The sequence below is a fragment of the Clarias gariepinus genome, chromosome 23, assembly GCF_024256425.1.
Source record: "Clarias gariepinus isolate MV-2021 ecotype Netherlands chromosome 23, CGAR_prim_01v2, whole genome shotgun sequence".
Taxonomy (NCBI): Eukaryota; Metazoa; Chordata; class Actinopteri; order Siluriformes; family Clariidae; genus Clarias; species Clarias gariepinus.
In genome coordinates, this window is record NC_071122.1 from 25,267,530 (window position 1) to 25,294,056 (window position 26,527).

Sequence of the window (26,527 nt, forward strand, 5' to 3'; positions counted from 1 at the left end):
AAGCTGCATTCTTTATTTGGTCATGTGTCTTGCCTTTGTAATGACTTTCCCTTTTTGTTTCTACCTATAAATACTTTTGATTTATTGCATTGGTATCTTACTGAATGTCTTAGCTATTTGAATATCTATCTATCTATCTATCTATCTATCTATCTATCTATCTATCTATCTATCTATCTATCTATCTATGTTCTATTTGTTTTGGATAATTATCTGGGATGATGATGTCATATCTTTTTTGTCAGTAGAGTTATTATTAGAAATGCCTTTTTTAAAATAAAGTTTCAGAATTAAGTCAATACAAAACAATAAAACATAATGGTGCACACAAGCAGTGTTTATTGTGCCATGTTTGTTTTCAGGTATGTACAGTAACTGAATTTAATTTATGACCCAAAAACCGCAGGTTATTCTGTTTAATGCATTCTAAATATGTCCGGGTCTGTCAGCTGTGGGAAAGCAGTCAGCTGTTAATGTGATATGGTTACAGGAGCGTCTTAGAGATGCCTTCAGTGGAATCATGTTTTTTTTTTTGTGTGGGAGAGATCCAGTATTTGTTAACAGGATAAAGATTTAAATAAATAAAGGTTTCTATATGTGTTCAAAGATGTTTAAAAAAAAGATTACTTATTGCCTCAATTGTAAAATAAAAATGACCATAGTATTGTAGTTTATCCACATACAAGAAGAGATTATGAATACTTCAATTATAAAGCCAAATTTAACTTTTTAATTTATAAGGTATACAACATCAGTTAAGTTAGTTAGATAGTTAGAATGACTCTGTTTGTGTATTAGAAATATATAATATTTACAGTTGTTGTTTTTTGTCCGGGATCTTGTTATTGTGATTAACCCGACTCCAACTTTCTGTGCTCTCAAGGAATGAGGTCTGACCCTTGAGACAGCTGGTGTGTGTATGTCAGAGGTCTTTAGAGGGGTTGAGGATTAACTTTCCCCACCCTTTTGGTGTTAGTTACAGCTGTTTGACTTGGCCTGTGCCCAGGGTTAACAACTGCCATCCTATGTGACAAATTTGGCATGAGCAGGAAAAAGTGAACATGCCAGTAGCTTTGATACTTAAAATGAATTGCTGTTAAGCACATTTGTAATGATCAATACAGTACCATCCACCAGGCCCTTTTTATTATGCATGAGTTGTGACATTTGAATTTACATTTAAATTTTATATACCAATACAAGCTTAGTGACAGTGTGCTATTTGTTGATTTATAACCGGTATATAGCAAAAAATATATATTAGTGTAATTTTTAACATATACGCCTTAATTGAGAAAAGAACACATTAACATAACCTTTTTATATTATTGTTCATTATTGAGGAAACTATAGCATTGTGAATGTTATTAATGTTGCATGTATCTATCAGTCAAATTTAAAATTCAACAAATCTAGAAATTGCTTAAAAGTTAGTGTTACTAATGTACTTTTTTCTAACCTTTTTAATTCCCTACATTTTGTTGGGATTTTCAGTTATTCGTGTTTATAAAGTTACAAGATTGAGCCTAGTTATCAGGATATATTGTTTTTTTTTTTTACTTTATTAATGGTTGTAATAATTTACATTAGGAAACATATATTGTCACTCTGATACAACACCAAGGTTCTATTTGTTGCATTATTGCTGTTGTTAAGTTGTTAAGTCCAAGGATCCATTTCTGACATTGGCTCTGGCTTCTACATTTCCAGCTTATCATAGTGAGAGTCAATAAATTGACTTCTCTGAATTCCTAAATGTCAGATCTTTATGCCAAACCTTTATGGTCACCTTGGTTTAATGTTTTATATGTCATGTAAGGATTAGCATAGCAAGCTTTTAGTTAATTTAAGGTTAACTAATCCTAAATTCTACATTTGCATAAAATAGAACATAGAATATTGTAACAAAGTCAGCAGGTGCTTGAAATGGGTGGTACCAAAAAGTATGCCTATTTTCTTCACCTATATTTTGTTTTATCACAGTCCCAGGTTTTGCATTTTATACTGAATTTTTAATTGAAGTTTATATAATTTGTTGGTCAGAATTATTAATATTTTTTTAAACAAATAGAATAATTAATTTGAGTGCAGTGCGAACCAACTTAAGATCTTTTTGTTTTTAAACATGCTTGATAATCGCTACAGGTATACTGTAATACTGAATGTGTACAATATGCATAGTTTTAGAATTACACCTGCTACACAATTCCCAAATACACATTGATAATGCATTGGTAGAAAACAAGTAAAAATGCGGAAATTAAGACAGAGTAGATCGATTAAAAAATATCAACATTCTGGACACAGTTTGATGAAGCATATATTTATTACGGAATCAATTAAATGTAGCATTTTATTTTTGCCTGTTTTTCAATAAAAAAACACTAACAATTATTTTCATAGAATTTAGCATACAATACAATTGGTCAAATCAATGTTTATGCATACAAGGTACAGAGTGTTGCCATGCTTGATATTTACAAAAAGTAAACAATTTATTAAAGAACTACAATAATAATTAAGCATACTGTATGTTATACTTAATGTCTAGGTAGTCATTGGTTTCAAGAAACAGTAGAGTAAATTATTGTCAAAGTTTGTATGTAATTTTTTCTCTTTTAACCAAGCACACAGCACCAATTTTTCTTCCAAGTTAGACAGTTACTCTTTTATTTAAGATTAGTGTTCATATGTAACAAATAAAGTCTAATTAACATAAAATATTATATACACATTCTTGCACTAAATCTGCCATTAAATGTTTACCAGTAACAGAGGAGTCTATGGATCTATAAACAGTTGTAGTCTGTGCTCCGCAACCATTCTGACTTCTTGGGACTTCTTTGCCAGTTTGGCTGTTGTGGAGCACCCAAATGTCACTGGTGTAAAGTTGCAGTTCTTAAGGTGGTCATATTCCTGAAAAAGAAAATGTCATTCTAGAAATGTATTGTGTCATGGTTCCCACCAGTTGTTTCCAGATTTAGATGATAAACAGGAGCTACAAAATTCATTTTTATCTGTTTAATATTTATAAAATTGTACTTAACATAAGTCAAAGATAAAAATCTTTTTAAAATCTAGTTATAACTTACTAATACAGAAAATGTAGCTTTTTGTGTTTTAAGTGTGCCTAACACTATTTTTAACTATTTAGTGCTTGCCAAGAGATGGTTAACTATAAAATGAATTTATGGGACTCTGCAAAGTTTAAATTCCATTGTTTTAGTCCTGACAAATTAAACGGGATATGATATTGTAATTTAAATAGAGCCTAAAAAAAACAGTTCCACTGTCTTTACAGCAGATGGCAGTAATTATTAATGTTATCATGAATTATAGTGAAAATCACCCCCCCCCCCCCATATTTATGTCTCATTAATAAAGCTGCACTTTGTGTTTGCACAAAGAAAAGGTAACAATTTTTTTGGTGGTCTTAAGGAATAAATGTATAATACTGAACTCAGGAATGTAAAGTTTGTGTGTCCTGTTTTTTTTGAGGTCCTGGCAGTACTGGTGTGTCTCAGATCTACAAGAACTTTGGATAGCCAGTCAAAAGCATTTTTAATAAAATATAACTTTTTAACAATATAGATGCAGGAATATGAAGCAATAGCGTACCGAGAAACTAATTAAAAAGCATTTATTAAGCATGGGACATGTTTGACATATTTGATGGTTTTATGCAATACTGTTTTTTTTTTTTTTTTTTTTTTTTTTTTAACATGCTTGGCCTGGTGTAGCCTAAAAGGGCAAAACTTTGATGAATGTAAAGTACATCAGTAATCACAAGAGAGCTACTGTAGGCCAAGCTTTAATGTCATGTTTCTTATAAAGGAAATGGGAATCCAGAATGAGCTATTTTAGATGCCACTCTAAATGTCCGTAAGTTCTACCATGAAAACACCTTAGTGACCTGGACTGGTGTAGCAGTATTAGATGAGGCCAGGTTGTTTCAGTGGTCATTATTATATTATTAAGGTCAAGTTATTTTAAAATGATGAACTCTGGGAAGTAGCCCTATGTACTCAATAAAAGGCTGGTATGCAATAGCCCTCCGAGTGCAGGGCCAATAGAGAATAAAGACACATAACTTATCTGTTATAGGTATGACCTCAGAGCATCACTGTTTGGCACCAGTGTTTGAGCTTCATTGTGACCCATGCATCAGTTTTGGGCACCAATGTTTGAGCTTCATTGTGACCCATGTGGTTTTGATTCTCATAACCAAACTGACTACAGTGGTTACACACAATGGAAGCAACTCTGTACAAAAGACCATGAAGTGAGTATTTTGGAAATTTTTTACTGGTAGCATGTCGTAATCAACACCTTGAGTACTGTTCATGCTGATGTTATATTCCGTCAGTAATGATTTTTTGTTTGTGTATGCCAGGCATAAAACTGGACAATAACACTACTTTATACGTAATATTTACTTACTTATTGATAGTACTATTGTTATTGACAGTGTTATTATTATATATCAAAGCAATGTGGTTCGAAAAGATCAGTTTTGAGCAAATGACAACAGGGATGTAGCAATTTATGGTCAGTTTTTTCTATTGTTTTTTTTTTTATAAACACTAAAATTTTTTGCCTATACAGATGATGCATCTTATTAATCCACGATTTTAATGTGCTAAGTGTTAAGCGACTGAAGAGAGTAGTAATGTGCTATACAGCTATAACCAATTAAAGCTTTTAATGTTTAGCTTGAAATAACTACTTTGCCAGTAATTAAATATATTTTTAAGTATTTTTAGCAAATTATCTATGTCATTTTTGTGTACAGAAATATAATTGATGGAGCATTTCATCTCTAAGCACTATTACTGCAAATTGTCTATAATGTAGAAATGATTTATTATGTATATTTAATACTTTTCTAAATACTTTTGGAAGCCATTTTAAATAATTAAAGCTGAGAGAATATTGGAAATCAATTGCCGTTTAGCTGGTGGTGGGCTTGAATTTCTTCTTTGTCAACCTTCCTCACAATTTAGTAACATCCAACCAATTATCATAGCAAGTCTTTTTTCACTGCATATTAGCCAAGAGGATGAGAGCTAACACATGCTTTCTCTGAGCAAAATTAAGCCGGCTAAGGCATCTTTTTAAAGTATCAGCTCGCAGAGCTGGAGGCCCCACCCTGGGGTCAAGGCCAGTTTTGCTCTCTTGCATTAGATTTAAACTAATGTCTCTTAATAGGTCACAAACTTTGATGGTTGCAACCTCTTGTATTTTTCAGGTTTAACATTTTTATAAAATAAACACATCTATAATTAGACTTATTAAAACATTTTAACTCTTCTACAAAAACAAAAATGTGAAAAAAATCTATTAAAGTACATCAAAAGACTGTAACATACCACTATAGCTAGTCCTAAAAAAATCTTTTTTTTAAGAAACTTAAAACCTTGCATGAGGCAGAGTAGGACTAAATCTTTTAATGTATAGAAAAATAATAAAATGTGACCGGTCACACTACAACGTACTTACAAAAGGTTAACAATCTTATATCAAATTTTTTTAAATATTATATAAATTACTGTACATCTTTTATTGCTGGTTACTTATAAGCATAGCATACAGATTGTTTTATAGGTATAGCACTTTGTTCTCAGTTTTTGCACTGTCATGCCTACACAAAAAGAGAAATCAAATAAAAAAAAAAAATTCGACTTTTAAGTATAGTTGTAAGTATGTTGCAGTCTGACTAGTCACATTTTATTATTTTTCTAGACATTGAGAGAGAGAGAGATTTAGTGCACCTACAGTACATTGCTTAATGCAAGGTTTCACTTTCATGGCTTTGTTTGTTTTAGATTAATTTGTAAACCTAATCACTAATGTAAATAGCAATATTCCAGCTATTTGTTAAAGACAGTCTGCATTTTTATGCCTTGACTTTCCATCCAAAAGTAAGTCTAACTTTGTAGGTTTAATGTTTGTAGCCAATTTTTATTTTATCTTTATTTTTGTTTAATTAGTACATCTTAGGTTAAACTTTTAAATCTGTCAGACTCTTAACAACAGCATAAGAGTCCACACAATATGTAGATATGGCAGAGAAGAAATACAATTCCCAAAACCTGGTTTCAGAATCACAGGAATTCTGCGATTATCTCACACATACAGCTTTACAGCTGTGTCTCCCACGGCAACAGCATTAGGGGGAAGCGTTTGCTGGATTTACCGCTATGTGGTGCTACAGATGGTAGACAAGCGGTATTCTACTTTTACTGACGCACCTCACGGCGACAGCATTTGGGTTTGTGCATTTGCTGGCTTTTACCGTTGAGTGGCGGTAAAATAATATAACTATAGACTGATGCCTCAGGCCTTAGTTCATTCCCTCAAGGATTAATGAGCCGCAGCTCGTCTAGGGCCGCATGTACAGTAGTTACAGATGAAATCAAGTAAAACATTGTAATTAAACGGATTCATAATCACAGTACTAAAATTACGGTACAAATTTAGAATTTAAATTGAATTTAATCTTATTTATAGCTCTTATTACTAGCTACCTGCTACTGCGCCAGCAGACGTCGATGTCATTCTGTAGCCTGTGTTTTGCGTTATTATAAGAATGACATGCAGTAGGCTGTTATGATCATCATAATTTTATTTAATAAATAATGAAAAAATTGTAACAAATTACATTTTTACATCCCAATAGCACCCACCCCTGTTGCGCTGTACCACCTTCTAAAGATGATCAAAATATTTATTGCACGCAATTTTGGTCAAGTGATTTCTCTAGAAAGTCACAATGGCCTAAAGAAGCTTATCATTGTTCCATGGCTTAGCCTCATGTCTGACAAATTCCTTCAGCGCGTGCCAAACCATCTTTATCGGGTTGAGATTAGAAGACCTGCATGTAAGGAATACAAGTTAGAGAAAATTGTCATGTGAACATTTCATACACAAATTAATCTAAAATAACGGAACACAGGGCGTAAGAAACATGCTCGGCTAGTGTTTTCACCCAGTTGATCCCCGCCTCAGCAATACATTGTCTCGCCGCTTTGCGTCATTGTGTATAGCGTTAATTGAAAGAAACGTTATAAAAAATATTTATGATTTATGAACACTTTAAAACAACATATATTTCGCTAACAGAAATTACAAAATATCACAAGTTTGTTATTTTTTTACCTTGAAAGAAGCGATTGAGGTCCTTTAAAGTGTTGTTGAATGTACAGTATGGCGCCAGTGCAGATTTTATGATTTTTTTTGTAATAATGCCTTTTTTTGTAATAATGCCAGTCCATAGTTCCTGTAAATTTATAATAAGTCAAAATTAAGTCATATTAATCAACTATTCAGCTACTGTATCTCGTTAAGTAAAATGTGCTGTACATTATATTAAACTAAGCACATCAACGCAAAGTGCTCCAAAGCCACAGTTGTTTTGTCAGCAAAGATTACATTTTCAAAGGTCTCTTCTACAGGCATACACTGCTGCACTTGGCTAAGACACAGGGCTTTGTTGGTGTCCAGAATTATATCACAAACAAATAAATATATAGATATCGAAAAGCACAAAGAAACACTAAAACAACAACCAGTCATGGTGGAACGTATAATGAATTACTGTAAGAGACCCTGATGATACGGCATTATTTTTATTATTTAGTACATCAATTAACCTTTAAGCAAAATAGAACCTGTATTTTCTTGTTTTGTGCTGAACACTGTTTTAACTTTGACTAGTTTTACTTATGCTAAAATAAACATTTTAAAATGAATTACAAGTTGAGTCAACTTAAGATTTTAATCATCAATGTAAAATATTTTGTTTGTCTAGCAAATTGCTCTTAAAGTGGAGTAAACTTAAAGAAACTGTGCAACTTGATAAACTTTTTTATGTTGAGGCGACTTGTTGTTTTTACAGTGCGAAGTGCAAACGAACAACGAATCTGCTTTTCTTATTATTCTTAATTTTCTTCCTAATGTCCTGTTTTAGTTGAGTGAATGTCTCAGGTTACATTGCTGTAACCCTGTTCCCTGAAAAAGCGGGAACGAGATGCTGCGCGAAAACTCTATGGAAACATCATTCTGTGTTGCCGGTTGTGAAGCATGTGTGGATCAAACATGCCAAATTTTGCCATATATAATCTCGGTCAGGTGCATCATCTAATGAAGTTCACCTGCAGGTTATAAATAGGAGTGAACCGGAAACATTTCTCAAAAATCAAGATCAGATAAATTTTGTCTGAAAATTTTGTCAGTTATGCAGTGTGGCATTTGAGCGCAGAATCTCGTTCCCGCTACACTCGAAGCTGCGTAAAAACGCTGGGGAAACGAGAATACTGTACCAACCCGCCACACTGCAAGTGTCTGGACCCCCAAGGTTGTGTACCATGTGCGCACAAAGACCAAGGAGGTCTCAGAGCTAGCTCCGTGAATTTTTACCAAACTGGACCTAAAGAATTTGTGGATGGATAAATTGGAAACTGCTTCCAGTACTACTTTAGCAACTGCAGTTTTCCAGCGCTTGATAAATGATATGCTGAGATAAATGTTGGGGAAATACATCATGGTCTATATAGATAATAATCTAATTTACATGTCTGATCGGAACAGCCACATCATTTACGTAAGTGTGTGGATCTTTTGAAAAAACAAATTTAAATTTCCTGTAAAGGTCTTGGGTAAGGAATTTGCACCTTTATCTCTAAATTTCAAGAGTCTGACGGCATTGGAAACTCTCCTCTAGGGCACCATGCCAAGGAATGGTCAAATTCAAGGCTTCTACCTCTTCTACTTCACCTTCATTCTTAATTCCCCTGGTTTGGGACAACTGCTGCCACCATCAGAAGCTGAAGAACTGCTTCTGCATCTTCATCCCTGACTTTCAGTTCATCTGACCTTTTATTCTTCGCTTGTTTTGCTTGTCTGGTTAGCCCTGCTCAAGGCTTTACACTGGTGAAGAATGCAGGCATCTGATGCAGAACCAGATCACAACCCACAATTCTTTAGTGACTTGCTCCAGACCAGCATCCAGCAGCTAACTCAGGCGCTCCAAGCAGCGGCGGCTAAGCTCACTAGGCTACAGCAATGTGGTGAAACCTTCTACTCCACGCTATCTAGGCAATTAACGTCACAAGGTCATTAAAATCTTCCTTTTCCCTTGAATGGAATACATGATGTAACTTACAAACTAGAATGACACCCTGACTGCCCCATTGCTCCTATGCCACATATCACAGCTCAAATCGGCCAGAAAAGGACCCCTGAATTAATTTATCTTTAACAACACTTTTACAGAGCCTCTACTTATACTTCTTGTAAAAGGCCTGGGTTCGATTACCAACAACTGGATGAAGTGCCTGTCCCAAGCCCAGATAAAATGAAAGGGTTGTGTCAGTAAGGGCATCTGGTGTAAAACCTGTGCCAAGCTTGTGTGCGGACCGGATTGTCTGCTGTAGCGGCCGATTACCGGGAGCAGCCGAAAGACCAACAACAATTTATTTGATTTGCAACAACAAATGAGTTAGGCTATTCAATAATGCAAGTAAAGAACGATTAATTTGAATGAGTATTACAAACCTAAAAACTCATAGTTCCATTTACTTTTCTATATTGTACAAAATATTTTTATTTGTACAGAATATTTTTTATTTCAATTTTATCCTAGCTAAATTTAAGTACTGGAGAAACAGATGCGTCTTGAGTTGTCGTTTAAAGATAGTCAAAGTCTCTGCATGCTGTACGGACATCTATCTGCACTAGGTACACAGTAGCCTGTTTCATACCTACTCTACTGTGTACCTAGTTTGTTCGCCCCTTGGGTCTCTGGCTACTAGCCTGTTTAGCAATTAGTCTGTTTAGCTACTAGCTAGCTTAGCAGCTAATGTCCATAACAGCTAGTAGGCCTAGCCAAGCCTGTCTTGTGTGTTTAGCCCCTTACATGTATAGTTCTTTGTGTTTAGTCCCCTAGTCTGTTTAGTGCGTCTTGTCTCGTCTGGTTTGTATCCTTTGTCTGTATTGTATATTAGTTTGTGTATGTTAAAGTGTTTTATGGGTTCCATTTATAGTATGCTCTAATGTAAAGCCAACTTCCTTTGTTCATGTTTTTGTTTCTTTTATAATTAAAAAGACTGTTTGCCACCTCATCCCCTCTGCGTCAATGCCTCAACACCATGCCCACAGTCCAACACCTAACAGTACGTGACACAAAGACTCTTTGTGAATTAACAAAATCAAGTGACTAGGTAGACTAACTAATAATAAAAAAGGAGCTTAAAAATCTCTTTTTATAAAAAAAAAAAAATCACAAACCCTCTGATTAGGTTTTGATGACCCCACTTTGAAAATCACATTTCCATATTAATAATGATTAACAATTATGTGTTAATTTGTATGAAAGTTTTGCTGTGTGAAATGATTAAGTAGGTAGAATCTTTAAATGAAAATAGAAAAAAAACACTGGGTACATGAAGTCACTTTATTGCTTTCCTCTAAGAATACAAGGAAGTCATATTATATGACTACTTCAAACACTTGAAAATCTGAAATCCTCTCATTCTGCCTCCTTGCCCTGGAAAGAAATGAAAGAAAATACATAAGGAACATTAGTTTGAAGAAAAAGATGGTGATAAAATATCTATAAAATGTATTGTAGACTATGACTAAATACAGAACAATTTAAGTTCTTATTTTTTACTTCAAATTGAACATACCTTTCCAATATCTCTGCTCTTGGCTCTTAACTTGTTGACCTGGGACTCAGCAATGTCAGCACGCTCCTGAGCTTCCTCCAGCTCATGCTGCACTTTCCTAAACCTGGACAGGTGAGTGTTGGCCTGCTCCTCCTGTAATAGTGGAGTCAAAAGTATTAGAAAGCATCTTTAATACATTACTTTAACTATTGGATTTAACTGTTTTGCTGGCAAATTTGACTTTTTTGGCATTACATTTTACACTCTTCAATTATGATACTTTTTCTGAAATGAATTCTAACCTTATTCAAAATAAGCCAGAAATCAATAGTAACTTACAGCTTCTTCAGCTTGTCTCTTGTAGGCCTTCACTTTCAGCTGCAGTTTGTCCACTAGATCCTGCAGTCTATTCACATTCTTCTTGTCCTCCTCAGTCTGTTCATTTAAATATTAATGTTAGCTTTGTGTCATGCCCCATTTTTATTTAGTTAATATTTTGGATGCTTCGTACAGTTTGCAATGTACATTATATATCATTACCTGGTAGGTGAGCTCCTTCACTCTCCTCTCATATTTACGGACTCCTTTAACAGCATCAGCACCACGTCTCTGCTCAGCTTCAACTTCACTCTCTAGCTCACGGACCTGTAAAGGAAATGTTATTTTTTAAACTGCTAGCCAGAACATCAGAGTAACACAATTACTGTGTTTTATTTTCACAATGTGTTATGTACCCTAGCTTCCAGTTTCTGGAGCTGTTTCTTTCCACCCTTCATTGCAAGGTTTTCTGCCTCATCCAGGCGATGCTGCAGATCTTTTACAGTAACTTCAAGGTTTTTCTTCATTCTTTCCAAATGGGCACTGGTGTCTTGCTCCTTTTTTAACTCCTCTGCCATCATGGCAGCCTAAATTAAAAAGAGAACATGCATGCACCTTAAATAGTGTTTTTTCCCAGATGTTCTCCACAATAATTGCAGTTGTATTATTGAAGTCACTCACATCTGTGATAGCCTTTTTTGCCTTCTCTTCAGCATTTCGTGCCTCCTGTACTATGTCCTCCACCTCACCTTGGATTTGAACAAGATCTGCCTCAAGTTTCTTCTTCGTATTTATAAGGCTGGTGTTCTAAAGTGATATGTTCAATTAGTGTTTTCATCATAAGTTTCTAAATTACATTTTAAAGTAAATGTATTTACATGTTATATTTATTATTTATATTTATTTTATCAAAACCTGTTGATGCATTTTTCCTACCTGAGAGTGCAGCAGTGCTACACGTTCACTGGCATCGACCAGCTCCTGTTCAGCCACTTTGCGTCCTCTCTCTGTCTGCTCCAGTGCAGCTCTCAGTTCCTCAATCTCTGCCAGCATCAGGTTATTCCTGCGCTCCACCATGGCCACCTGCTCTTTCATTTCTTCTTGTCCTCTGAGAGCCTCATCAAGGTGCAGTTGGGCATCCTGTATGAAATTTGGGGTCCAATTATCTGTCTTACCTGATACCACTAAGCAAAGTAAATAAGGCTTAAATATTGTGTGGATTAAAATACCTTGAGTTGTCCTTGAACATTCCTGAGCTGTTTCTGGGCCTCAGCAGCCTGGCGGTTGGCATGGCTTAACTGAATCTCCATCTCATTGAGATCTCCCTCCATCTTCTTCTTGACCCTCAAAGCATCATTCCTGCTTCTAATTTCGGAATCCAGAGTGGTCTGCATGGACTCAATCACCCTCTGGCTGTTCCTTTTAATCTGCTCAATTTCCTCGTCCTTCTCTGCCAGTTTCCTATCTATTTCACTTTTCACTTGTGTGAGCTCCAGTTGAATACGAAGGATCTTGGATTCCTCATGCTCAAGTGTGCCCTAAAGTCCCATGAAAATAATTAAGAATATTTTAAACATGTTTATGTATCTAAATGAATTTCCTTTCAAATAAAAATGGACTACGAAATATATATTTTATTACCTCAGCCTCTTCCAAGGCAGTTTGGATTTCTGATTTTTCTGACTCCACTGTCTTCTTCGCCTTCTCCAACTCATGAATTGTCTTTCCAGTTTCACCAAGTTGTTCAGTCAGGTCAGCGATCTCCTCTGAGATTTTGAAATATCTTTTTAAGTAACACTGTGGATATTTGTGAGGAAAAAGTATTTTTATAAGCTTAAGCATAATACATACGTTGCAGATTTTTATTCTCTCTCTTTAGAGTCTCCAGATGGTCAAGAGCTTCCTCATATGAGTTCTTCATCTTAAAGAGTTCAGTGCTGAGAGAGCGAGCCTCTTTCTGAGCTCCTTCTAGTTCTGCCTGACTTTCTTCATACTTTTGCTTCCATTCTGCCAAAACCTAAAGACGACCACATAATAAAATGCATAATCATTATTAATATTTATGGGCAAAAGGGTTACGTTCCAAACAGATTTTTACCTTGTCAAAGTTTCTCTGCTTTTTGTCAAGGTTGGCGGCAAGACCATTGGCTCTCTCCACATCAATCATGAGGTCCTCCACTTCACCTTGTAGCCGCTGCTTGGTCTTTTCCAGAGAAGCACATTTGGAGTTTACAGCTTCAATGGTCTCCTCTGCTTCTTGGAGTCGCTGAGCAAGCTTTTTCCTAGGTGCATAAATATGTTTTGTTGACATCTTCGAAAAAATAATACATCTTTTTGTCTCTGTAAACACAATTTTTTATGTTGTATGTTTCTTACTTGGCCTCCTCAAGCTCCTCAGTACGCTGGATGGCATCAGTCTCATATTTGGTTCTCCACTGAGCTACTTCACTGTTGGCCTTGGACATTGAGCGCTGAAGCTCAGCCTTGGCCTCCTGCTCTTCCTCAAACTGCTCTCTGAGTAGATCACAGTCATGACGAGCTGATTGGACAGCATGAGCCAGGGCGTTCTTTGCCTGTAGATCAAAGTAGTGTCATACAATTTTTTTTAAATCACAGACAATTCAAGGTTTAGAAGAATAGATACTTAACATACCTTTACTTCTTCTTCAATCTGTCTTTTTAGCTCCTCAATCTGTTGAGTGTAGGCCTGTTTGCCTCTGGTCAGTTGAGAGACAAGACCTTCTTTCTCCTCTACTTGGCGTCCAAACTCACCTTAAATCAGACCAGAAATTGGCACCTTGTTAATTGCTTTCTTCAACTATATTTCCTTTTACTTTTTCTGTATTATATTAATATGGAGGTTTTTTCTTTCTTAAGTTTTCTATACACACCATTTTCAGTCTGGAGCCGTGCTTTTTGTGCATTTAAGTCATTAAGTTGACGAGTGTGTTCATCATTCCTGGTTTTTAGCTCGCCTACTTGGTCCTCTAATGTACGGCACATCTTCTCCAGATTAGACTAGAAAATAAAAGCAGTTAAGGTTTTTATTATTGTAGTACTTGTTGATCTAGTAGTATTATAAATAAATAAGGAAATTAATTTTGGTGTTTGTAAATGTTTTAGGGCATTTTTAAGACACTTGCCTTTGATTTTGCAACAGCCTCCAAGTTACTCGCCAGGTCATCAATCTCCATTTTATATTCACTCTTTTCCTTCTCCAGCTTCTGTTTGACACGCTGAAGGTTGTCGATCTGCTCTCCAAGCTCCGCAACACTATCAGCTTGTTTCTTGCGCAGTGCAGCAGCCGTGGCTTCATGCTGCAGAGTGGACTCTTCCAGATCACGACGCAGTTTCTGGAACTCGGCCTCACGCTTCTTGTTCATCTCAATCTGAGCAGCAGTGGCACCTCCAGCTTCCTCAAGCCTCTCACTGATCTCCTCAAGTTCCCTGGAGAGATCAGCTCTCTGCTTCTCAACTTTAGCCCGAGCTGCACGTTCAGCCTCAATTTCCTCTTCCAGCTCCTCAATGCGAGCCTAAAGTGTTTTTATTGTAGTGTAGAATAATTACACATTTTACGTTTTTCATTATTCTGCATTGAGTTTTTCTTGTAAATTACCTGGAGTTCCTTGATCTTCTTTTGCAGTTGTGCTCCCAAAGACTGTTCATCCTCAATTTTTCCAAGAAGTTGACTAACTTCAAAATCTTTTCTATAAATAAGAAAAAAAACACAATTTAATAATAAAATTTTATATGAGGACTGAAAAAAGTGGATTTTAGCACACCATCTCACTTTTTGATTTTCTCCTCAGACTGCTGCTTGTCATTTTCCAGGTCCATTATGGACTCTTGGGCCAATTTCAAGTCACCCTCAAGCTTTCTCTTGGCTCTCTCAAGGTCCATACGAAGCTTCTTCTCTTGTTCCAGAGAACCCTCAAGCTAAATTGTACAGACATTTATTTAGATCCACCAGTAACACATACATGTTGAGTTTGGAAGTGCAAAATGTATCCTTACATCATCAACTTGTTGTTCCAATTTGGACTTGGCTTTGGTCAGGGTGTTGACTTTGTCTTCCTCTGCCTGAAGATCATCCAGAGTCTGCTGGTGTGCCTCTTGGAGGGCTTTTTTGTCTTTGGTTAATTTAACAATTGCTTCATCTTGGGAAGTCATCTCTTCAGTAAGGTTTTTTACCTAGGAATAAAATGTTTATTTAGTTTAGCTTAGCTTTAAAATGTGTGTATCTAGATAATTATGTATTATAAAACTGTAGATTTACTGTAGTAAAATATTAAGAAAAATTTCAACCTTGTTCTCTGTGGCATGTTTTTCTTTTTCCACTTTGGCCAAGGTGAGCTCCAGGTCATCAATATCCTTCTTCAGCTCAGAGCACTCATCCTCCAGTTTCCTCTTCTTTGCAGTCAGCTCAGCATTAATTTCCTCCTCATCTTCTAGTCTCTCATTTGTCTCTTTGAGTTTAGCTTCAAGCTGGATCTTGTTCTTGATGAGCCCCTCACACCTTTCCTCAGCATCAGCAAGGTTCTCAGTTTCCTGTTATTGTGAATATTGTTTGTGTAATTGATGTCATCCAAAAGTCTATTAGAAATGGTAAACAGTTTGAAATACTTACAGATGTTACTTGAAGTTGCAGATCATTTTTCTCCTGCAGTAGGGACACCATTTTCTCTTCAAGTTCTTTTTTCTTGGCCAGTGCCTTTGCCAAGTCCTCCTTCATTTTCTCAAAGTTGTCCTTCATGGCAGCCATTTCCTTCTCAGTCTCTGCACTCTTGAGAAGGGGTTTGATCTTAAAGTACAGCTTCATCCATGGCCAGTGTTTCACATTCATGAATGAGCGAATGTTGTATTGAATACTGAAGATGGACTCTCTGTTAAAGCATAGTTTAAGTCACCTTGCTGTATTAAATGTTAAATTTGTTAACAGTTATGTCGGTGTAGTACCTTCTCTCCATCATCTTGACAAACTCTTTTCTCATAAGAAAACCGCGGCATAAAGCCTGAGTCATTGTCACTAGCATAGCTAGCTTGTCATCACGCATCTCTTCAAGAAGACCCAGAAGACCAGCTTTGAAGAACACCTATGAAATGGTCATGTTATTTTACCTGTTTAACGCCAGTTTAATTAGCAAAATTATTTTAACTTAAACAAATTTACTTTGGTGTGTCCAAACTTATACTGGGTGTGGTCCACATCAATGGAGCCCAAGAGTTTCTCTGAAGCTTTCTTGTTGTCAATGAACTGTCCCTCTGGGATGACACTGGCATTCAAGACTTTGTATCTGTATTCATATCGACAACATAATTAAGAAAAAAGTACTGCAGAAACGTATCGTTGAGCTGCTGAAATAAAAAAATACCTCTGCTTGAAGTCACCATAGAGGATTCTGCTGGGGAATCCCTTTCTGCAGATTCTGATTCCCTCCAGCACACCATTACACCTCAGCTGGTGGATGACCAGGAAGTTCTCCATCAACCCTAGAGTAAAATAATTAATCAGTTTCCTACTTAATTTTTCATCTCTGCAGACGAGTTCACACCTAACTGGTATCAGCATACCTGGAGTCTTAGACTCATTGGGAATTAAGCAACGTACAAAGTGAGGGTGAGTGCTCCTCAAATTGGTCATTAGTTTGCCCAAGTTTTCCTGTAAAATTGAAACAACATAGCAGTTTTTATTTGCAGATCTCAATTACACTCATATACACTCTTATCAAATTTAAAATGCATCTTACCCTAAACAGAGCAGACACTGTCTGGAAGGAACCACCCTTCTTTTTTCCAGCCTTCTTTCCACCAGTATCAGCTTCACAAAAGATGTGATGAGATAAGAATTGTATTGATATTCTACATCCAGAATAGCCATGATGTCTTTTTATTAACTTTTTGTTTAAAATCACAAGTCTATAAATAATTGTTACATTGAACTTGTGCTTTTTAATGTTATTCCTGCTCTGTAGCTTATTGAAGCCCACATTGAATGCTGATTTTTTCACTAATTGTTGGTATTGCCATGAAAATAAAAAAAAAGATTCAGATTCTAATTCTATCTGCTGTGGTTATGGAGATATTTCTGAAAAACCATTTTTTGGGGGTACCCCTTTTCAACCCCCCAAAACCCAAGGTCTGTATGTATATATGTTACTCAAAAAAATAGGGGTTACTTCACATCACCTTATCTTGAAAATAAATAAAAACCAGGGGTGTGTTATGCCCTGTTTTATAGAAATCATAAAAAATTTATTGTCCAGGTTTTGCAACATTTTATGATTTGACACACAGAAATGTACTGCAATATCTGTAAAATACTTAATGCATACTCATAAAATCTGCTCCTTTCAAAGTAAAATTACCTCAAATTCTTCTGTAATGCATATCTAGTCAAAGACTGATAATGACGTTATTCATCTCTCTACACTAAAAGGACTAATCACAGTTTTTTTCATCACCCTGGGTATCTGATTCTGGAAGAACAAAGCCCACAAAAATGAGTTCATGGAATAAGACCAAAAGGGTACATGTACGAGACCTGTCAAGTTGCAGTGACACATAATATTAACTAGGAAAGGCATGCACTTTGTAGCTACCAAAGTCATTTTGATAGGAAATGCCTCCACAAATTTGTAAAAAAAATTATAATTCTTGTACTGGCTGGCTGCACCATCTGAGAAGTAATGCACATGATTTAAATTTGGTAAAAGAACTTTTAGTGGATTCATGAGAACCTTAATAAACTTGTGAACAACAATAGCATTGTGTTTCCTTTCATTACTGACAACACAAAAACTTTTGCAACTTAGTGAACCATCGTTTTCACTACCATCCCCATAGTAAACAACGAAGGGATGCAGAATCACGTGGGATGTATCCCAATAAAAACCTTGAACACCATCCTGAAAAATGGAAAATAGCATTCGGCAAAATCCATGAGGATAACAGCCTCCTTTCCAATGGGAAGTTTCTCTTTCAGTTCTTTTAAATAAGCAGCTTGGGCCTTGGCTGTATAGTGATGAGCTGTGCAGGAGTCACATTTTTCACAAAGTCTCATAATGAAATCCACTGCTTGAACTAAACAATGTCATCTGGGTCCAAATCAGCATTTTCAAATATACTATCAAGATTAGGGCTGGGCCATATCATACCTTTCACGGTAGTACCAGTACAATGTTAGGCAATGATAAGAAAATGAAATATCGAGATAGAATATGGGTAAAACACGCATGTGCAGTGCCTTTGTTTCCAAACACTTATGGCGGAAAAAGCATGGCGGCGGCGGAGAATAAGAAAGGCGAAAGCGGATCGTTGAATGAAACAGATGAACCAGAATTGGTTTGTAAAATTGGTGCAACTTCAGTTGTGTGGAATTTGCATTTGCACTGTTAAAATGTTATATAGCTTTAATGCACATACAAACAGCTGCTTTGTCTCGTGTCAATCATATCGTCAGTTATATCATTATCGCAATTTTTCAAATATATATCGTGATAAATATTTTTTGCCATATTGCCCTGCCCTAATCAAGATAATCAGATAGTTTTGATTTAGGGGGGCACTACTCACACCTGTGCAACATATAGTCACGAGAATCCAAAGAACAGACAAGCTTTGCCATCAAGTCTTTGTAATCAGATTGTGATTAAGATAAACTACATTGGAAAGCTTCAGTTAATAAATAAACATAAATGAAATACACTCACCTGCTTTTGTTTTTCTGCACTTAATTAGTACCAAGAAAAAGATGATGCAATCACCAAGTTCCTTGAGTGCGAGGTCACTCATGGAGTTGGTTGGAGATAATTCAACTTTCTGATCAGTATGAACCTGAATGGTTCAGTTACAGGATACTGTTTGACAGTGATACATGTATCTTACATGTACCACCATAAAATGACACATTTACTGGTAGATAAGGCCTATTGTGTACATCCATGTACATTCTCTGTATATAAAATGTGTATCAAATCGTAATACATTTGCAAAACCTGGACAATAAATTTTTTATGATTTCTATAAAACAGGGCATAACACACCCCTGGTTTTTATTTATTTTCAAGATAAGGTGATGTGAAGTAACCCCTATTTTTTGAGTAACATATATACATGCAGACCTTGGGTTCTGGGGGGTCGAAAAGGGGTACCCCAAAAAATGTTTTATTTTTTTTTTAATCTCCATAACCACATCAGATAGCCAAATTCTGATTGAATCTGAATCTACATAAAAAATTACATAAATACACCCAGTTTCATCTCCATATGACATAGAGCAAGCGAGTTATCAAGGAAAAGAGGATTTTAAAAAGGGGCGTGGCACTTCTCGAAGCCCGTCGAGGCCAAAAATCAAGATGGCTGCCATTTTTTAACGAGTGGGAGTTGGGACAAAAAAATTGGGGTTTTTTATTTTCATGGCAATACCAACAATAAGTGAAAAAATCTGCAAAATCTGTGATCATGTGGTGGAACCCACTGGTTGATTTGAGATGGAATCACCCTCTAAGATATTATATATTAAGATATACCAAAAGGGGTTTATACTTCTTAGGACTACGAATACCAAAACCTCATACTTGTAATTTAAATGTATTAAAAGATTAAAATATAATGAGGTTTATCTTACCGTCAGAAGAGGCATGGGCTGCATACAGGAGGCACAAAAGTTTGTTTGCTGATTTCTGGTAAAGCTGCACCACAGAGTCATTCAGTGGATCCTTGTTCTTGTCCAACCAGCCGACAATATTGTAGTCCACAGTGCCGGCGTAGTGCACCAGAGAGAAGTGAGCCTCAGCTTTGCCTTTGGCAGGCTTTGGCTTCTGGAAGGCAGCACTTTTTCCAAGGTGCTGGTCATGAAGCTTGTTTTTGAAGGATGTGTCTGTGGCCTTGGGGAACATGCACTCCTCTTCAAGGATGGAGAAGATGCCCATTGGCTAAATAAAGAAAAAGAAGATTTATTAAGCAAAATATTAACCACTGCTTTATTATATTTTAACACAGGGAAGGGAATAAAATTTTTTACCTTCTCAATGAGCTCAATGCAGGCAGCCAAGTCCATACCGAAGTCAATAAACTCCCACTCAATACCTTCTTTTTTGTACTCTTCTTGTTCCAGCACGAACATGTGGTGGTTGAAAAACTGTTGCAGTTTCTCATTTGTGAAGTTAATGCAGAGCTGCTCCAAGCTGTTGAACTGTATTTCACATATTTCATATGTTCATTATGTCTATAATAACTACAGTATATTATCCATAAGTATTATAGAACCATTTAAAATTTGCCTTACATCGAAGATCTCGAATCCAGCAATGTCCAGCACACCAATGAAGAACTGTCTTGGTTGCTTTGTGTCCAACATCTCATTGATACGCACAACCATCCACAAGAACATTTTCTCATAGATGGACTTGCAGAGGGCCATGACAGCATTGTTTACCTGAAAACAAATAAGCATATTTAAATGTCTTCCTCCAGCAGGCACTTCGAACTTTAAATACTGTATAGTAAAAAGATGGAATACAAGCATGCATCTGCACATTTTAGGGGTTAGAGGCATTGTTCAGAAGGCCAGTAGTGGTTCAAGCCCATATTTTCTTATTGCTACTTAAAGAAATAACCACAAATCTATTAGTTCCCTAGGTAGGACATGTTACCTGTGGTACAGTCTGGCCTTTGGTCACAAACTCATTTCCAACTTTGACTCTGGGGTAGCACAAAGCTTTTAGCATGTCTGCTGAGTTCAGGCCCAGAAGGTAGGCGATTTTATCAGCAACTGTAAGAAGAGAAAGAAACAAAATTAAACCAGTTATGTTTTTGACCACTGTATGCAACCAACAGTAAGGAAATCCATCTTATACCCTCAGTGCCATCAGGCTCAGCCTGCTCCTCCCTCTGCTTCTGCTTGAACTTCATGTTGCCATGATGTGTTACAGCACCGGTCAGCTTGTAGATGTTGATTTTCTCATCAGCGGTGAAACCGAGGATATCAATAGCCGTCTGTGTAAAGAAAATAAGTTGAAAATTATAAACGAGAGTAAGCTGTACGTTATGTGGAAGACGATTAAAATTAACTATGTGAAATGTATTATAAAGAGTTTTGAATTTATACTTACATCTGTGGCAATGAACTCCTCCACATCATTTATGCTCTTGACTGTGATTTCACCCTGGCTGATCATCGGGTAGTCATAAGGGTTGGTGGTGATGAGCAGTGCCTCTGTTAAAAAAGAAAATACACTGATAAGTAAAGTTATAATTTTACAAAAACCTGAAAGTCGGGATAGCTGGCTCTATAATAATAGTCATAATTCTTATTGTTTTTTATTTATACATTTGTAATTGGCTTCTCTGAGCCTTAATGGAGAAAAAACTGTTGTCTTCATACCAAGCAGTTCTGGTTTGTGTCCAGTCATGAGCTGGTAGAAAATGTGGTAGCTTCTCTCAGCAGACAGCTGGAAAGTAACTCTTGACTTTTCCAGTAGATCTGTTGATGCAACACATTAGTGCAGGAGCCCCAACTATAATGATTTGCAAATATAGAACATCCTCCTTATAAGTATAACAACCACTTATATAAAAAGTCTTACATGTTTCAATGTCAGCAGAGGCCAGCTTTCCTGTGGTCCCGAAATGGATTCTAATAAATTTGCCCTAAAATGGGAAATCGGTGTGTTACTATTTGTTACTAATTGACTGCTGACCCCTACAATTTAGTCATGTATAATAACTGGTCAGATATGCAAGTACATTTATGTTGAAAATTTGTTAAACATCTTGATGCTTACAAAACGTGATGAGTTGTCATTCCTCACAGTCTTGGCATTACCATAAGCCTCTAGTAGGGGGTTTGCTGCGATGATTTGGTCCTCCAGCGACCCCTAAATAAATTAAGTGTTGCTTTTAAGAAGTGCATTAGCAGCAAATGTCAATATATACATATGAACAAGTCCCATACCTTAATTTTGCCAGGAACAGGATCTGACTTCTTCTGTCCAGATACTGCGATTGTCGCAAAGTACTGGATTACACGTTTAGTGTTCACAGTCTTTCCTGCACCGGATTCTCCACTGGCGATTTGCATACACAATGTAAAGGAAAGAAATAAGTATTCAAAAAAAAAAAAATATATTTTTTGTAATACACTTTTACACACAAACTGGTGGTAAACACATGTTTTACTTACGTGATCAGAATAGATTGGTTTTCCCTGTCTGCAGAATAAATTTTAATTAGTAAGTTTAATAAGTTTTTGAGTAGTTTATTTAAAAGAATTTAATTTGAACGGCAACAAGAACAGTACCAGTAAGCATGAACTGATAGGCGTTATCAGAGATGGAGAAGATGTGAGGTGGGGCTTCAACTCTCTTCTTTCCTCTGTATGCAGTAACAACAACAGCATCGTACACTGGGAGCCACTTGTAGGGGTTCACAGTGACGCAGAACAACCCTGAGTAGGTCTGAAGAAATCAGTCGTAAGAATCAGTGGGTATTTTTTTTATCTGAATTCTTTAGAGTTCATTCTTTGTTAAACTTACGTAGATCATCCATGCTGCGTAACGCTCTTTGAGGTTATACAGTACAGCAGGTTCGTTGAGATGGGTCATCATGGCCATGTCCTCAATCTTGTCATATTTGGGGGGGTTCATTGGGAAAATTTCATTCTCCTTAACTGTGAGAGTCTATAAAACAATAAAAAAATAAATCACTATCCAACATTTCAAATACTTTCCTGGTCATCTAAAAAAAATCTGATTTACTTACTTTCCCACATAAAGTTTTGACTGTGGCTTTGCCACCCTCTTTGCTTTGCAGAACCCCTTTGAGGTACATTTCACTAGGCTCAGAAACAAAGTATGCTGTTTTGGCATCAAAAGGTTTATTCTGAGACTCGATCCTCTCTCTTTCTGGCTTCCGGAGAAAGACGGCTGCCGGGCCAAAACACTCCATTTCTCCATCTCCCATTCTGGCTGTTTACTTTCAGATACATACAATTATAGAAACGTATAGTTACTTTTTTTTGACAAGCTTTGTTTTTGCTAACTGAAATTTAAATCAAATCTTAACAGGATTTCTTTTATATGAACTCCTGATGTCATAATGGATTAAGTAATAAAAATATGTTTCTTACAGTTCACCTGTTCCTGCACCAAAGGAAATGTGTTGTTACTGATTTTAGATGCTGCCTGAAAAAAGCAAAAAAAATTTTTAGTACTTAACGTAACCAATAACATTACTACATCCTTGGAGCCAGCGTTCTTTCATTATTACTTACCTTTCCTGGGTGCCTGCCGAACTTTGGAGGAGTATAAGACGGCATCTTATATAGAGGGGTAAATGTTTAGTCAGCAAGTCTGGTATGCTCTGTATGGGCATGCTCCTTTTAGGTGTGAATTTTTGCACACTTGATGCCTTCAGTAACATCTGTGACATTGACCTTGTGATTGTTATGTTCATGTTTTAATGAGTTACGTTAATCAGTTGTCAATTATTACTATATTTTTTAAACTGAGATGTTAGGCCCAAGTGGCTTCCAATTGGCCTCAGTGAGAATTCTATTTTAAATTAAAGATTAATAAATCTGTTTATAATGTAATGCAATCATTCAAAACACTGTGTTGAAGGACAATTTGAAAATAAACTGCCAAGACATTGTAGAAATTTCTTGGTATATATTTAAGAGTCTGATTTGTGGCCAAGTTTCTCTTGAATGACCGTTCTGAAGGGTATCGGTTTCTGAAGTGCAGACATTGTTTAGCTCTTATGTGGATCTTAATCTCTTTAATGCACCTTGGCATTAGAATAGACTCAGTATAGCTGTGGAGAAGCTCTCAGATGTCGCTGGCATATTGCACCCAAGGCACTGAGAACATTTCTCATGACAAAGAAGGAAATGCAGGCACAACAGTTGTCATTCTGTGATAATCATGATATTTATACCACAGCAGTCAGAGCAGAGTTGTGAGAAAAACTTTAAAATGTAAAGATTGTACATATTACAATATATATCTGTTGTGTTTATTCTTTTCCAGGGTGAAACTTTAGGTTTTTGTTCCTGTAAAAAAGATAATTTTACTAAGGCACTGTAAATAATCTCTAGTTTGTATAATTCATATTGCTTTACGTAAATGAGTAAAACATGATTACAGTCAAAATTGTGGATATGGATATTTTTAACACTCAGTTTCTTACTGAGGAGAAAAAAAGTTCCACTTTTCCACTCTTTATTAGGCTGCGAGAGGTACTTAAGTCAGCCCTTCTTTTAGATAACCTTGACCTTTCTCCAAGAAAGAATTTCTTGTCCCCAATGACCACATTTATGATTGAAGTGTCAGTTGTGCATACTGAGACATTATTCAAGTCACGCCACAGAGATAGGGATGATATCTTGAGATATTAACATAAATATAATAAATAGCTTTGTGTCACTTGAGCTTTCCTAGAGCTAGAGCAGGCTGATTCTTTTTTAAGAATTAACACAGCAATGGTTGATTTTGTTTTTTTGTTAAGGAATGGTTTGACACAGGGTCTTAGAAGTAAATTACTAAACTATTATCTAGTACAGTAACATTTGTTTCTCAGTTTAGAATATTATCTGTTTTTGAATGTACAAAGAACCGTTAACCTAAAGTTTTGTAACATTTCATGTTTAGGAAGTCTGAATGCAGCCCATCATCCCCAAACGCTGCAGTAATATTCTTCTATTGATTTGTAATTTTTCCTGTGCCACATGTGAATTTTCATGTGATAACAAGACATAACTTTAAATATAATAATAAATATGCCAAGCTTAATGTTTACACGCAACTCTTATCATCATAGGTCATGTCATTTAATGAGCTAGAACAGAACTTTTTCAGTAGTTAAGATTAATTTTGCAGGAATATCACACATTAAATACATTTTTGTTTGAATGGATGTAAAATACAAAATAAAGGAAGCAAATAAACTGCAAATGAAGTAGCACTGTTCTGTATCCATCTTATACATTCATGATGACAGATATGGATAAGTGGATCCAACTTTAGAATATGTCCTTGAGATGACTCACTATCCTCCACTCATAAAATAAGGGTTAAGCAGTACTCATTTGGGGCAACATGATTCTCCTTGAGTTAAGCTTGCCTTACCCTCACAAAGATTCCAAGCTTTCCTTAAGGTATTTCAAGGGATTCACGCACATCAACATGGCAACACATGACCAATAAAATTGATTTCTTATCTCCACAAGCTTGGTCGTATTTTGGGAGTTATTGCAAATATAGCTCATTGCTCAGCTATGCCATTAGTGCATTCCTCCTTGCCATCAAAAGTTACAGATGCTATTGTGGTGATAAACAGTGACTTTGAGCTGTGCTGGAAGAGCCAGAGTTTTCTTAGTAAAACAATTACTATATGCTTCTTTTTGTAAGACAGTAATTATTAAAAAGTCATGGAAGGGCATGATATCAAAAAGGTGAGCATTCTTCATTTGTATTCTTTATGATATCTCTATTTTTAATTACATACAAATCTTAATTATGTTTGTTGTTTACTTGCCAATTATTAGTAATAACAGTTACTAATAAATTGTTTTAAAAGTAAATTTTCTTATGTTTACGAAGGTTAGTTTTGTGTTGTGTTTTTAAGCAGCATAACTTTATATTGTTGTAAAGTATCTGCTGTTGTTCCAAATATTTTCCAAAAAAAATCCATTTATATATAACATGTCCTCTCTGATGTTTTATGTTTAGCAATAATAGCTTTACCCTTGTTTGTAAATAAAATGTATTTATTATACATTATAAACTAGTCATTATATTAATAATGTAATACAATTTAAAATGAATAATGCTAACTCCTCACTGTTGATCGGATGACCATTGATAATAGTTGATGATCAGTCAATTTCCTGTGCATTGTAAGCAATTTGAGCAACAATCAACTTTAATAATTGTTACTAACTCCCTCTAATACTCATTATTGACTCTCTTTAAATGACTGGTAACTTTCTTAGAACTCTTAAGAGATCTTAAATTTGAAGAATTTATACATAGACTTCTGTGTTAAATAAACCTGCAGGTGCATGTATCTGAATTCTGATGCTTTTACTGGAAACCTCAATGTTGTGCCATAATGATTCGTTGACCAGGTAGAAATAAAAAATGCAGTCTCTTTTAGCTCCGCTTTAGTTTTATTATTGTTAATGTACAGTATGCATGGACATTTAGCAGAAATTACATATTATATAAACCCTTGTTGGCGTTGCATATTATTGATTTTCATTTTCATTCAGCCACCTCCTTGCCCTAAAATGCATATACATTACTAGTGAAATATATCTTTAGATGAGCATAGATGAATGCACTTTATGTAAATATCACTGGAATGTATCTTCCTATTATCTCTGCTTTTGGCTCTCAGGTTGTTGACCTAAGATTCAGTGATGTCAGCTTGCACCTGAGCATTTCTCCAGGTCATGCTTCATTTTCCTTAAAGGCTTTAAAATGTAAACATATTAACACTATATTCCTTTTGTTTTGTGATGAAACTTTAGGAAAGTAAGA

General features: G+C 35.8%; 1 protein-coding gene across 1 annotated transcript; it reads right to left on the reverse strand.

The window, feature by feature from the left end:
- Window positions 1-10,439: 10,439 nt before the first annotated feature.
- On the reverse strand, window positions 10,440-23,275 carry LOC128511306 (myosin heavy chain, fast skeletal muscle-like). Its single transcript, XM_053484095.1, has 41 exons — window positions 23,257-23,275; window positions 23,113-23,167; window positions 22,746-22,958; window positions 22,520-22,663; window positions 22,285-22,441; window positions 22,168-22,195; window positions 21,940-22,051; window positions 21,770-21,862; window positions 21,572-21,635; window positions 21,370-21,468; window positions 21,098-21,201; window positions 20,843-20,981; window positions 20,639-20,757; window positions 20,272-20,421; window positions 20,008-20,178; window positions 19,612-19,918; window positions 16,733-16,803; window positions 16,557-16,644; window positions 16,358-16,475; window positions 16,156-16,279; window positions 15,942-16,078; window positions 15,613-15,868; window positions 15,291-15,533; window positions 15,000-15,176; window positions 14,776-14,921; window positions 14,602-14,692; window positions 14,129-14,518; window positions 13,877-14,003; window positions 13,639-13,757; window positions 13,362-13,558; window positions 13,084-13,267; window positions 12,837-13,002; window positions 12,627-12,751; window positions 12,215-12,523; window positions 11,922-12,125; window positions 11,667-11,792; window positions 11,402-11,572; window positions 11,208-11,312; window positions 11,007-11,102; window positions 10,689-10,820; window positions 10,440-10,546 (listed from the first exon to the last, which is right to left on the reverse strand). Exons 3-41 carry the CDS (start codon window positions 22,944-22,946, stop codon window positions 10,529-10,531), a joined length of 5,808 nt encoding a protein of 1,935 aa, XP_053340070.1. The 5' UTR covers window positions 22,947-22,958; window positions 23,113-23,167; window positions 23,257-23,275; the 3' UTR covers window positions 10,440-10,528.
- Window positions 23,276-26,527: the final 3,252 nt, after the last annotated feature.

What these genes read in the sequence shown, in the direction of transcription:
- LOC128511306 (XM_053484095.1), bottom strand. Translation starts at nt 22,946, where the DNA reads ATGGGAGATGGAGAAATGGAGTGTTTTGGCCCGGCAGCCGTCTTTCTC. An exon ending in GTCAAGATGATGGAGAGAAG is followed by an intron (nt 15,869 to 15,941) that starts GTACTACACCGA and finishes ATGCTTTAACAG; the next exon opens with AGAGTCCATCTTCAGTATTC. An exon ending in AGGCTGTTGCAAAATCAAAG is followed by an intron (nt 14,004 to 14,128) that starts GCAAGTGTCTTA and finishes TTTATTTTCTAG; the next exon opens with TCTAATCTGGAGAAGATGTG.